The sequence below is a fragment of the Adiantum capillus-veneris genome, chromosome 9 (genome assembly GCF_014529385.1).
Source record: "Adiantum capillus-veneris isolate H3 chromosome 9, ASM1452938v2, whole genome shotgun sequence".
Lineage (NCBI taxonomy): Eukaryota > Viridiplantae > Streptophyta > Polypodiopsida > Polypodiales > Pteridaceae > Adiantum > Adiantum capillus-veneris.
In genome coordinates this window covers 52,261,821-52,276,041 of record NC_140939.1, presented here as the reverse complement: position 1 = coordinate 52,276,041, position 14,221 = coordinate 52,261,821, and the positions used below count along the sequence as shown (strand labels likewise).

Here is a 14,221-nt window from a genome sequence, read left to right as displayed (position 1 = left end):
AGAGCATACACTGAGATCAGAGGCAGGTATGAGGCCTTATTCAGAGGACAGCCCACTCTCCGAGAGATCATGGACTCTCGAGATCAGAGACAGCTCGGACGTTTCTTACTAGAGATACAGAGCCATCGGGACACACTACTACAGCCACGCACAGCTACACAGACAGAGGGGAGACAGTCGCAGCTCACAGACTTCTTTCAGAGGATTGCCGCCCCTCCCTCACCAGACACTCAGAGGGGAGTGACACTCCCACAGGCAGAGGTGAGCCGAGCTAGACGACGACCACGAGTCACAGGCTACAGGGGCGCGAGCTCCCACCACCGACAGATCGAGGAGATCCGAGCCCGGGAGCGCCGTGCCACTGAGGAGCGAGTAGCTCAGATGAGGGCCGACCCGACAGCTTTCATCCGGGTAGCCTTGGCACCAGCCCCGCCCATGTACCACATCTTACATCCCCCCATTTGTACAGGATGGAGCTAGATAGCTTGATGCATTCTCATGATTGTACTACCTTGAGCATATAGACATGCATATACCCCTAGAGATAGAGCTCCATCCCTCCTCAGATACTCCACTACCTACATTCAGTTCAGTTTTGTATCAGTTTTGTTTCATTTGTCTTTCCGATAGACGGATGACATACACACCATGTACATTTGATTTGTCTCATAGGCCGATTTCGGCCTGACATAGACGTAAAAAATCTTTCTTTCTTTCTTTCTTTCTTTCTCTCTCTCTCTCATTCCTTTTCGTTCCATTTCACTTCAGCTCAGTTCAGTTTCAGTTTGTCAGTTTTGTTCTCTCCTTTTACACAGACATTGTATCAGATTCACCATTTGTAAACTCTTGTCTCATAGGTCAATTTGGCCTTTTGAAGACGTTAATATATCATTTCATTTCGAGATAAATAATCCTCCAAGCAAGCACAAAAAGGTAATGGTGCGCAAGCAGTGAGCCTAGAGCATGCAAAAGCTATAGGCCCGCCATTCCAATATAGGACGATGGCAATAGCACATACTATGATTTTCTATGCATTGCCTACCCGGTCAAAACTATCAATAGTTCAAGGTCCATGACCGCACCAAAGAGATGCAAAAGAATGAGCCATTGTCAATCAAAACTGTTATCGCTTGGAACTATAAGAACCAAACACGGTTTGTAGTCCTGACAACCTAGACATCTGCGTGCAGAAATGTGACTTAAGTTGAAATTATTTACCTGTGCTTGTCAATAAGCGCAAGGGTTGCTGAGTCTATTTTCAAAGCTGAGCTTGGTTTGCTTTCGGATTTCCAAATTCCTCTGTCTCATCACAAAGGAAACAAAATTATTATTTTTACCACCCTAAAAGAATTGCCAAAAAACGGCAGGTAACTTACCCGTGCTCACCACCAGAAGAATCAAGTCCCCTGGATGGCGATTTGTTTCTGTTTCCGTGGCTACCAGAACTGATCAATATACCATCACTCATAAACTCTCCACAAACGTCTTTGTTAGAGATAGGACTACATTGAATTCCATCGTAACTAAGCTTACTTCTTTTTACTGACTGACTTCAGTATGTCCCTAATGCTACAATGAACCAATAGAAGCCTTAGCTTACATTAATCTTTTTCTCAGGCCAGATGTTGTTAAGCTATCTTCTTGCAAATCCATTAGACTCCCCCTTGGACCTTTGGGAACGTCCAAAACACCCTCTTTAGATGAAAGCATATCCCACATGCTCTGTTGACAATTTTCAAACATGAGCATATCATGCCACTTGTTACTCAATGTAAAACCATAATGGAAAAAATACCAACTCATTTGTATTGACTCTTGAGGCTGCCACTTCAATTTGTCCCGCATATTCCTTCGCTTTTTCTTCAGAAATGCTGCTTTTAAGAAACCCCACAACCACAAAAAGTTACACAAGCTACAAGAAGCCGGACTTATTGATAATTTGTTGAGCAGTTTCTTCCAGAAAAAGTCAGATAATTTGTCAAAAAAGCAAGTTACTAATCAGGAATTGGCACTAGGGCAATAGTAGAAAAAACCTTGCAATCATTAAACTGTTTCTTCCCACCAGGAGCTTTTCTAGATAGGAGGTTTCAAAAACATACCAAAAGCTAACTAAAACTGACTCTCTGATTTGTCTAAGGGCAAACAAAATTTGTACAAACAATTCCAATCTATGCAATTTCTGCGAGCTGCTTCTCTCAAAAATCATAAGGGTAGAGAATATCTTACCAAGGGAGACTGCCTTGGCCACTTTCTCCAGTAAGCAATGCTAATTGTTCCCTCAAAGTGACAACATACTATAAAGCAAACAGAACGATCAAATTTAGAAGACGCTTTTGACGCATTTGGCAAAATTGAGGCTTGAGCTCTTCATAACTTAACCTGGGCCAACTTAGCTTGGTTGGTCTGTTGCGGCATGGCTGCCAATAATCTTCTCAAGTTGATCTCCGTCTTGGTCAGCCCTATTTTGAAATGATACAGATCAGTAGCATTCATACAGAAAGAAAACAAAAACGAGTCTAATGAATTCAGTTTCAAAGTGCAAGAAGTAGAGACAACTTCATGGGAAAGAAACAGCCCTTTGTTTGAAAATTACGAGAGCACATAAAATAGGGAAACGGGACTAATACATTCTTAGAACACAATATCTATAGCATTATGAGATAAAACAATCTTATAACTACCACCTAACTCTTTATTTTGATGGTTGATAGAAGATAGCTTTCATGAATTTAAGTGAAGCACCAAAATAGGCTGATTTTCTCTCTCTAAACCTGCCTTTCTGACGTTCTATTGGGCATGCCCTGGCACGACAAGAATGATGCGACTCTCCACGTTCGGAACCGAACCATCACCGTGATGCAGAAGGACATGCCAGTCGTCCTCAAAGTTCGGTTGTCCAAACAAAACCTTGAATGAACTCTCTAGTTGTTTTTACAGCTAGATACTTTTGAACACTATTTAAGAAAGTAGTGTTTGAAAATTTGTTTGAAATAGATGGTATCTTGTTTGAGCTTGTCTTGGTGTTGATTTGAAATGTTTGACTCTGGTTTTAATACTGGTTTTAATGATTGGTGATTTTACTCCTAGGTGTAGTAGTGAGAAATGCTCTTTTGGTATTGTTTGAACCTCGGAATGACGCAGACAGGATGTCTGGGGAGCATTTCGTTTTATGCTAGAAAACCTCCGAACAACGCAGACCGGATGTCTGGGGAGTGTTTGGTTGTATGCTTGAAAAATATTATTGTTGTTACTCCCAACCCGGACCTAGATGGTTATGCAAGAGGAGTATTAAGAAGACAGAGCAGTGGTTACTCTCAGCACCTCCAAACAACAAAGGCAACGGTCTGGGGGGGCGTTTGGTTGTAAAAGGCCTCCATATCTCCCGGACCGGACCTCTTTAGGTTATGCCGGAGGAGTGATGAGGGAGTCATTGAATATCTCCCAACCCGGACCTTGTTAGCTTATGCGAGAGGAGTGTTCATCGGTGACTTTGTCACAAACAGGTAACGTGGCGTGCCCACAACACACAATAACGCGAGAAAATGCTAACGTGCTAACCCTCCGCGAATTGCGGCGCCAAAAGCGTTGGGCAGTGTACGGAAAAGCCTACGCAAGCTGGGCTGAGAAAAAGCTACGCAAGTCTTGCTTTATTTTACGCAAAGGTCTACCTGAGAGAGAGAGAGAGAGAGAGAGAGAGAGAGAGAGAGAGAGAGAGAGGGCTTTTAATTTTTAAAGCTTTGCTTTATTCCTACCAAGCAAGTAAGAGGAATTGCTTGCTCTTAATAGGTAGCTTTTGATGTACAGCTTTTGGGGCTCTGCTTTTGGCATCCCTTGTAACTCTTTATAAGTGAAGTTGGTCTCTCACTTCTCAGAGCATCTGGACGCAGAGTCTGACAGTGACACCCAACCACTCTATTGTACTTTGGCAACAGATTAATACAAAAAGAAATACCGAAAGGGGCGCCAGTCTTTGGAGCCAATATCTCTAGGCACGGAACTCCACCGGCCGTGTCGAATCAATTGTGAGCTATGAACTGTTTTGAAGTGAATTCTTGTCGTGTCGCGGTAGAATCTTGACTTGGAGTGTTCAAGTCGGTTACAGTGGTATCACAGCACCGCCGATTTCTCTCCTACCGGGAAATCCGATCCTTTTTACGCGGCACTTATGGCTCATACGGAGATCAGTCGACTTCCTCTGCATCCAGAGATGCGGGAAGAGATCATGAAGAGGATTCACGCGAGGAGTATGGCCCACCTCGGCCTACTCAAACAGAGCTTGAAGAGATGGAGCGTCGACGATTGATCGATGATGCAACAAAGATGATGCTAAATTTTACGAAGGACCCGAAATTTGCAAAATTTATTAGCCAGACCTCCTTCGACGAGGTGCATTCACAGTGGCGGCAAACCACAGAACCACCCCTCAAACCAGCACTCAAGAAACCTCCTACTTCAAGGATGTATACAGAGCAAGAATTAGAAGAGGTGGTTGATGCACGGATTTCTCAGCTCTTTGACACGCAGAACAAAGCAGAAAAGCACGACAAAAAGTAGAAGAAAGAAACTGACTTCCCGGGTTATTTGGGTCGTCAGTCTACATTTGCATCGGCAAGAAAGCAGAAGAAGCGTGTTTGATTTGAAGGAGTACCCAGTTCTTCTTCTTCTTCTTCTTCTTCGAGTGCTTCTAGCTCCTCTGACTTGAGCGAAAGAAGACAGAAAAGGGAAAAAGCGAAGCAAAAAGCAAAAGCTTTGGAAAGGGCAAGAAAAAGGCAAAGAAATCTAAATCTCACCCAGTTGTTGACAGTTCTACAGAGGAATTCTTCCGATAGTTCGGACTCTAACGACATCAGCTTTTATGCAAAGAAGAAGAATTTGTATAAAGCCAACCAGTATAACTTTCTGGAAGATAAAAGCAAGAAAGTCCAAGAGTTCAAAGAAGGTAGACGGTCAATTAAATTTGACACGTTTTCTGGTTATAGAGATGCTTCGAAGGCTTTGGCCTTCATACAATAGTTTGACATAGCTTTCTCTAGAGAGCGTTACTCAGAGCACTCCAAGATTCGGAGGGCTACCTCTTACTTCAAGGAAAATGCTCGAACTTGGTGGTCCACGCTTCTATTAAACAAGACAGCGCCAGTTAAATGGTTGAAATTTAAAAGGCTTTCTATTTCTTCTTGGCTGACTCGAAGTACGAACACGAGATACAAACTGCTTGGAACCATCTTCGGATGACCAAGAAGGATACATTGGACGCATATTGTGAAAGATTTTGGAGCTCTTTTCTATCAGCCTCTTCATTTAAGAACTCTTTCAAAGAACAGATTAAGCGGTTTACCTTGGGACTCCCTACACAGATCCGAGATCAATGCGATCCGAGATCAATGCTTAGAGCAAAAGTCAAATTCCATTCAGGAACTGATAAGTCATGCGAAACGGGGTTTTGCCATTCATTCAGGCGGTTTGACCTACCCCACAGATGAAAGCATGACGCAAAGGACCGAACAGACTTCGAACAATGAAAGTAGAAAGAGGAAGAGCAATCCAGAAAAGAAAGAAAGGATGCACGACCCAAACTCACTCCTCGAGAGAGAGCTCTCTACATCAAGGAGGGGAAGTGCTTTGGATGCGGGGAAACTAAGCATCTCTCCGTGACGTGCCCTAACAAGGCACCAAAAGAACAGAACGACAAGGATGAAGACAGGCCAGAGGGTTCGAAAGCAGCTGAGGAACGTGGACGAAAAGGCAAGATGAAAGCAGAACTGGTTCCAGATTGCATGGGTACTGACGCAAGCACGATTGACGAGAGTACAGAACTTTGCCGAGCTTGGGGCAAAGTGAAAGACTAAGAAGCCCTGATCTTCTTTGATGGAGAAGACAAGGCCAACTTCATTTCACCTGAATTGGCGGCGTGGCTCGAGATCAAACCCGATCGGATGGGACCACTAGCAGAGACAGTTCTAGCAGCACCCGACACAGACATCGCCATTACACCTGTCATTGGCAAACTTCAGTTGCATTGTCAAGGGTATTTGGGGCATGAGGACTTCTACATAATGCCCTTGGAAGGTTGTCATGTCCTCTTGGGAATTCCCTGGTACCATAAGAACAACGCCATGGTCGACTATCAGGCGAGAAAAGCGACTTTGACTACAAAGAAGGACACAACCATTGTACTTGATGTAAAACTTAAGGCTATTGTATCGGCTTCGGCCATTTCAAAATTAATGAAATCCAGTTTGTTTGTTTACTCGATCTTTTTGAGAGAGATGAATGATGAGAATAGGACAAATATATTTGAACTTGATAAAGAATGCCAAGATGTTCTCCACACTCATGCTGATTGCTTTTCAGAGAGGCTGCCAAGCGAGTTACCACCCGCTCGTCCTGAGGATCATACCATTGATCTGATACCTGGAAGCACACCACCGAACCGGCCACCTTACCGTGTGAGCCGAGCTCAGAATGAAGAAATTATGAACCAAGTGAAAGACCTCTCGGAAAAGGGTCTTGTCCAGCCTAGCACTTCACCATACTTCTCTCCGGTGTTGTTGGTTTTGAAGAAAGACGGATCTTGGAGAATATGCATCGATTATAGAGCTCTCAACAAAATCACTATCAAGAACAGATTTCTGATTCCTAGGATCGATGATATACTTGACCGACTACAGGGATCCTCGTGCTTTAGCAGGATCAACTTGAAGAGCGGATATCATCCGATCCGAATCGCGCCAGGAGATGTCTACAAGACAGCTTTTCGGACGACTTTTGGGTTATTTGAGTTTTTGGTGATGCCTTTTGGCCTAACCAATGCTCCTGCGACATTTAACCGGATGATGGACAGGATTTTTCAGGAGTACAGACTATTTGTTGGCACTATCTTTCACGACATCATTGTTTTCTCCAAGGATGAGGCAGAACATAGAGAACATCTCCTTCAAGTCTTTCAGACATTACTAGATCACAAGTTGGTGATTAATGAGAAGAAAAGTGATTTTTTCCTACCAAAGATACACTTTTTGGGACACATTGTCACAGCAGCAAGAGGGCAAATGGACCTGGCCAAGATAGAGACTATCCGTGATTGGTCCAATTTGAAGAATGTCCATGAAGTTAGAAGCTTCTTGGGATTGTGTTCGTACTACAAGCGGTTCATCAGAAAGTTTGCAGAGGTTGCTTCCCCTTTGCATATCTTGACACAGAAAGGATTCCCTTTCTCGTGGGGACCCACAGAGACTGCCTTTCAGACATTGAAAGAGAAATTGACTAGAGGACCAGTTTTGACTTTGCCGGACTTGCAGAAGTCATTTGAAGTATATTGTGATGCTTGTGGTCGTAGTCTAGGTGCGGTCTTAATGTGAGAAGGCCATGTCATTGCCTATGAAAGCCGATTGTTTTCAAGGCCGGAATTGAAAGCACGGATTTACGAGAAAGAACTTTTGGCGGTTATCCATACTCTTACTCAGTGGCGACGTTACCTACTCGGAGCGGATTTTACTGTTTTCACAGACCATCAGAGTTTACGCTACTTCTTGTCACAGAAGCAGCTATTGGAAAAGCAGATGCGGTGGGCAAACATCTTGTCACAGTTTCACTTCCAGATTGTCCATGTGCAGGGACAAAAGAATTTGGTGGCAGATGCTTTGTCCCGAAAGCCATTGGTTCTGGCTATTTCCATGATTGTTCATAGGAGCTTCGAGGATATGGTCGATCAGTATGCCACAGATACAGATTTTGCAGATATTTTCACTCGGATACAGAATGGGGAGATAGTAGCGGGATACTCTATTCGGGATGGCTACTTGATGAGGAAAACCATGTTGTGCGTTACACAACCGTTGAGGGAAATCATTATGACGGAATGCCACTGTCCACCTTTTACGGGTCACCGCGGCATTGCTACCACCTTGAAAGGGGTAGAGAGATACTTCTTTTGGCCGAGACTCAAGAAGGATGTGGACGAGTTTGTGCGCAGTTGCTTGGTATGCCAGAAGGTCAAGTTTGACAGGCATAAAGCACAGGGATTGTTACAACCTTTGCCCATACCCACCCGCCCCTGGGAAAGTATTGCAATGGATTTCGTTTTTTATCTCCCGAGAACACAGAGTGGTCACGATGGTATCCGGATTGTTATTGACACATTTAGCAAGCAAGCTCATTTCATTCTAGTGAAGAAAACAATCAAGCCGAATCGCTTAGCGAGACTATTTGTAACCCAGATCTTCAGATTACATGGCATGCCCGAAACGATTGTCTCCAACAGGGACCCCAGGTTCACGAGTTTGAATTGGAAGGCTATTTGAGAGAACATTGGCACACAGTTGCAGTTCTCGTAATCTTTCCACCTGCAGACAAATGGGCAATGTGAGATTGCAAATTCAGTCGTTCTGGATTTATTGGAGTTTTACATTTCTGATCAGAAGACTCAATAGGAGAAGTTTTTGCCCTTGGTGGACTTTGCCTACAATAACACGAACCGCTCTTTGACCAGCAAGGCGCCATTTAGGATTATTGAAGGTGCTACGAAGGTTCCACCCTTCCTAAGCACGAAAGATAAGATTTTTGAAGCCGACCAGTACACGAGGGACTTGGACACTACTTTTGCCAAGGTCCGGGAGGCTTTAGCAAAATCTCAAGAAAGACACAAGAAGGCAGCAGATCGACACAGTCGCGATTTGAAATTGAAGAAGAACGATAGGGTGCTTTTACGTTTTGAGAAGGCACGCCTGAGAAAGAAAAAGGGAAAGAACAGGCTTTTTCCAAAGCTTAGTATGCGATACTACGGACCTTTCCAGATCTGTGAAAAGATAAATGAAGTCTCCTTTAGACTGAAGCTGTCCGCGACACTGGGAGGATTCACAATGCTTTTCATGTGAGTCTCTTGAAGCCTTTTAAAGGTGATGTGCCCGAAGATGAGGAGCCTGATGAGCAACCCGAAGTGGAAGAAAACGAGGAGATCCTTGTTCTCGAACAGATATTGGCACATAAAGACAGAAAGATTAAGGGTAAAGTGATAAGGCGGTTCTTGGCTAAATTCAAGAACTATCCTGCATTGGATGCGAAGTGGATGGAGGAGGAGGACCTAGCAGATACTCCTCAGATTGTACATCTTTACCTTGAAGCTTTTGGTTTAGAATAGTCTATTCCAATTGGAACCCCGAACTCAGCTTGGCCGGAAATCTGGTGCAACGGGTATGCACAAGAGGGGAGTTACTCCGCTTCTTTGTCAACAGATCCCTCGATTTTTGATACTAGAGTCACTAATGTCTCTTTGAGCTTCAAGGATACTAAGAGATGACAGTATTCTGATGTAATGACTTTATGAACTAGAATCCCCAATTATATGATATTGATTTGTTCTTGACTTGTTTAAGTGCAGGAACTGATAGACGAAATGACTGCAGCATTTTGGTCTGAATGATCTCAATAGACATGGTTGCAATAGAAATTAGTCAATCAGGTATCTACGAGGTCCTGAGTGGATCTAGATGCGATTGCTAATTGCATTGACGATAAAATCATGGTCTGAGATCCAAATGAATGTTGACTGTGATTTGTCATGTGATGTCGTGTGATGTGACTGTCGATTGGTACATGTACTAGATGTGTGTTCCTACTGCGTTGGTACTAACTGTCAGTGTCTGCTAAGACAATTTATGGCCTCTGTTTGTTTTGCAGGCGTAATCGAGGGCGATTACAATGCTTTCAAGAGGGGGATATGTCACAAACAGGTGACGTGGCGTGCCCACAGTACACACACAACACACATTCCCTGGCTGGCAACAGAGCTCGAAAAACGCAGGGAAAATGCTGACGTGGGATGCGTACGAACCCTCTGCGAATTGCGGCGCCAGAAGCGCTAGGCAGTGTATGGAAAAGCCTACGCAGACTGGGCTGAGAAAAAGCTACGCAAGTCTTGCTTTATTTTACGCAAAGGTCTATGCGAGAGAGAGAGAGAGAGAGAGAGAGAGAGAGAGAGAGAGAGAGAGAGAGAGCTTTTAATTTTTAAAGCTTTGCTTTATTCCTACCAAGCAAGTCAGAGGAATTGCTTGCTTTTAATGGGTAGCTTTTGATGCATAGCTTTTGGGGCTCTGCTTTTGGCATCCCTTGTAACTCTTTATAAGTGAAGTTGGTCTCTCACTTCTCAGAGCATCAGGACGCAGAGTCTGAGAGTGGGACCCAACCACTCTACTGTACTTTTTTTTTTCCGAGAAAAAGATCCTTCTATTAGTTAATGAAAACTGCCCATAGGGCTACATCCACCTCTGCGAGAGAGGGCTACAACAAGCATGATGGGGAGACGCTCCCAATGAAAAAACAGCATATATACAATGAGGCTAAATCAAGAGATGGGAGGAGGGAAGAGCCACACAGGTGGACAGTAGTGCCATCTGAGCACCCCCTGGACTATGGTGTAGAAAGGCCCAGGGCGCCAGAGTCAAAGAAAAGCCTCGCGGCGCTCCCACATGCGGTCGGAGCTGCCCTATAGTCCCTCAAGCTGTCCTCTGAGAGTATGGATCAGCTCTAGCCAAAAGTCACGAACAGTCTCTGCTGGTGGCACAGGACGAGCCTCAAAGATACGGAAACAGCGGGCCCACCAGATGAACCAGAGAGCTAGGCCGCTGATGAGCTCCCAACACTCCTCTCTCTCACTACACCACTCCTGTGGAGTGATCTCTATAGCAGGCTGGAGTGTAGGTCGCCCCCCCTGTATCACTATCATCCTGCTGGTGGAAGATAGCTCAAACTGAAGTGCTGGGCCCGTGAGGGTGGACCAAGCCGCTGCCCCCCAAGTGTATTGTCGAGCCGTGGAGAGGGCAGGCATCAGCCGAAGAACACGTAGCCACACCTGCTGGGCCGAGGAACAATCCCAAAGACAGTGACGCTGACTCTCCACCAACTGGTCACAGGCTGCACATGCGGCCGAGAGACCACTATGCACAAGCCAGCTCCCTACTGCTGCGGCTCTGTGTGCAACCAGCCACTGGAACAAGGTGACTCGCCTCGGCTGTCTGGAGTCCCACAGCCTCTGCCAAAAAGCTGCCAAGAACTCGACTGTGAGGCCCTCCTCCTGCCAATGACGTGCTGCAGCGGGGCGGGCCTCTCTCTGTGCTGCAAGTATATGACGTCCAAGCCGAACAGTGTACTGAAAGAAGGGGACTCCTGAGCGGTCGGCAGAAGAGAAGGGGTTCCTCCATAGCCACTCACCAGGATCCCACTGTACTCGTGCCAGTGGACAACACTCCCAAGCCCATAGCCTCCAGTGTCCAGTCTCAAGAGCTGCTGGGTCAGGGTCTATGACGCAAGTCCTCCCACAGATGCCCACAACTCGGATCCTCTAGAAAAAGCACTCTGCTACCTACAGGGCCTCTACTGCAACTCGCTGTAATCGTCCCCCACCCTGAAGCTCGAAGAACAGGGCTGGGACAGTCTCTGAGCAAGCTCTGACTGAAATGAGAACCTCCAGTCGTGTGAAGGCTCCCATCCACCGGGGTGCTACAGGCTCGAGAGGCGTGAGCCACTCAGCTGGAACTGACTCTGAGATGTCCTGACACATGCTCTGCACCCCTCTCATGCCCTGTAGCTGGACAGCCTGCACCTCCTCTGACAAACCTGTGAACTCTAGCCACTCACCTAGAGAACGCGCTGGACCTGCCACCATGGGACCCCAAGAAACATGAGGCCGACTCCCAACCAAGTGGCCTCTCTGAGTGCTAACCATGGGGTTCCAGACGAGGGGCTGCCGTAGGCGCTCCCCGTGCACGTCGGCTATCTCTGCTCTAGGCCATGCCGTAAGAGCTCCCAAGATCGAAGCAAACTCACACCGAATCTGTCCTCCAGTCTCTTGCTCAAACCAACTCGGCGCAGCTCTGAAAAGATCCATCTGGTCGAAGGTTGCCAAGGGCCTCCTGACTGAGGCACCCTGGCACGAAGCCTCTGCAACAAGAATTCCTTCCAGGGCTCCTCGCCTGGAAGAAGTCCTCTGACGACAAACTTCCCAAGAAGGGCTCTGCTCTGCTGTGCAAGATCAATGATCCCAAGCCCTCCCTGAGAACAAGGAAGTGTGATGACCGACCAAGCCACCTTGGCTCGGGCAATCTGAGTATCGCGACCTGACCAAAGGAAGTTCCTGATCAGCCTCTCTACCTGGCTGATACAAGAACTCGAGAAGATCCAGCAAGAAGTGATGTACCACATAGTCGCCAACAACACCTAGTTGGCAACTACTACTCTACCAGCCAGCGAAAGTCATGCTGAGCTCCAATGTAACAGCTTTCTCCTGATGGACAGGAGAAGAGGAGCAATCTGCTGCTTGGGGGACAAGTCCAGACCACCCTGACAACCCAAGTACCGAACTACAGTCCCTGGAGGAATCCACCTGAAACCCTCTCCTGGCATCCAATCTGGCACAGGAGCACTGCCAACCGAGAAAGCCACTGTCTTTCTCCAGTTGATCAATGCGCCCGATGCACAGCAGATGGTCTCCAAAGCCTGCTCACATCTGTGTAGATTGGCCTCCTGGCCCTCTAAGTACAAGGCTGAGTCGTCAGCAAACTCAGCATCCAGAAGCTCATCTCCCTGTATAGGGAGTGCTAAGCCTCTCAAACCAACCTGCTGTGACACCAAAAATCTGCTCATCGCCTCTGCATAGAACAGAAAGAGAAAAGGGGCAAGAGGACAACCCTGTCTGACCGAACCTGTGAGCACCACTCTACTGTACTTTGGCAACAGAGTAATACAAAAAGACTTTGGCAACAGATTAATACAAAAAGAAATACCAAAAGGGGCACAAGTCTTTGGGGCCAATATCTCTAGGCACGGAACTCCGTCAGGCCGTGTCGAACCAATTGTGAAAAGTGAACTGTTTTGAAGTGAATTCTTGTCATGTCACGGTAGAATCTTGACTTGCAGTGTCCAAGTCTGTTACAAACTTTATGTTTCTATGTCTTGTAACATGCATATGTGAGCATTTGTGTTGCATTGTGATGTGCCAACCACTGAATATTCCTAATTGGATGAGATTGCCTGGGTATGTAATTTGTAATTTTAGTGCATCAAGACACCCATGGAAGATTAGTGCGGTCTAGGTGTGATGGCTAATTTTACTACGCCGAAATAACAAGAGTTCCAATCTGGAGCCGAAAGGAGAAGCAAACTTCTTAACAAAAAGAGCAAATTGATTGTCCCTCGGAATGTCCCTTGAAAAAGAAATTTGAGTTAAATTGTTTAGCAGATATGTTGTAATCACGGACGATTACTTTCTTTCAAGAAGGGGGGATGTCACAAATTGCTGACATGTCAAGCCACTGAAGAACGGAGCTGACTTGCAGATCCTAGCCGAGGGGCTTAAACCCTAAGTGAAGAAGCAGAAGCAGTTTATGTACGGAATTCCGCAATTCACGCTGGCCTGCTAACGTGGCAAATTGTACGGATTTTCGCAATTCAAGCTGGCCTGCTGACGTGGCAGATTGTACGGATTTATGGATTTCGCGTTGGCTTGCTCATGTGGCAGTTGTACGGATTTCTGTGAATTGCGCTGGCTGCTTTTGGGGCCAGATGCTTTTTAGACCAGTTACTTTTGAGTTTAAGGCTTTTCATGTAAACTGCTTTTGGGCCTAGGGCCTTTAAATGTGCAGAGGCCTCATTCTCTGGCACGCTTCAGTAAGAAGGTGCAGAGCGCGAGTATCGGCATTAAACTGAGTTCAAGTAATATACAGAAATACCGAAAGGGGCGCCAAGGGTTGGGACCAATACTCTCTGGGGTGGAATTCCGCCACTCCGTGTCACATGTGCTCTCTCTCTCTCTCTTTCAATTTCAGTTGTTACTTAAGTGCTAAAAGCCTGTTCAGTCTGTTCTTTTCTATTGGCACGTGGTGCGCGTCTTGTGACATCGATAGCAACAGGAGCCGGAAATCGAGGGGCTGCAGAGCTCGTTACAGAGCAAGGCAAGCCAATGAGCTTGAGGGCTTGCAAGTCAAATTCGAGCAGTAAACAGAAATCAAAAGCTTGGAAAGAGCAAAGTCAAAGAGTATCAAGCACTACAAAGGTGAGCAATTCAACAGTGGAATCTGGCAGCGAGGTCGGGAGTTTGAGTAGACAGAGTCGATCAAGTGAATAACAAGGCAAACCAGGTAGAACCGGGGCAGCTCGTTTGGCCAAGGAATCGAGCTATGCAAGCAGAGTAGATAGAAGCAGTTTGCAGCACTAGAGTCGGGCTCGAACG

At 46.0% G+C, this 14,221-nt stretch overlaps 1 protein-coding gene across 5 annotated transcripts in view; it reads right to left on the bottom strand.

The window, feature by feature from the left end:
• Window positions 1-14,221, bottom strand: part of LOC147450474 (Membrane fusion protein Use1) — a 93,159-nt gene that overhangs the window by 31,555 nt on the left and 47,383 nt on the right. For 3 of the 5 annotated variants that reach the window (XM_086520730.1, XM_086520729.1, XM_086520727.1), the window contains exons 3-8: window positions 2,380-2,459; window positions 2,227-2,294; window positions 1,796-1,871; window positions 1,601-1,722; window positions 1,377-1,502; window positions 1,219-1,299 (exon numbers count right to left, since the gene is read on the bottom strand). In XM_086520730.1, the coding sequence (XP_086376856.1) occupies window positions 1,219-1,299; window positions 1,377-1,502; window positions 1,601-1,722; window positions 1,796-1,871; window positions 2,227-2,294; window positions 2,380-2,459 (553 nt within the window). Of the gene's footprint in view, window positions 1-1,218; window positions 1,300-1,376; window positions 1,503-1,600; window positions 1,723-1,795; window positions 1,872-2,226; window positions 2,295-2,379; window positions 2,494-14,221 lie in introns of those variants that run through there. The other 2 variants (XM_086520731.1, XM_086520732.1) reach the window with 2 other exon arrangements.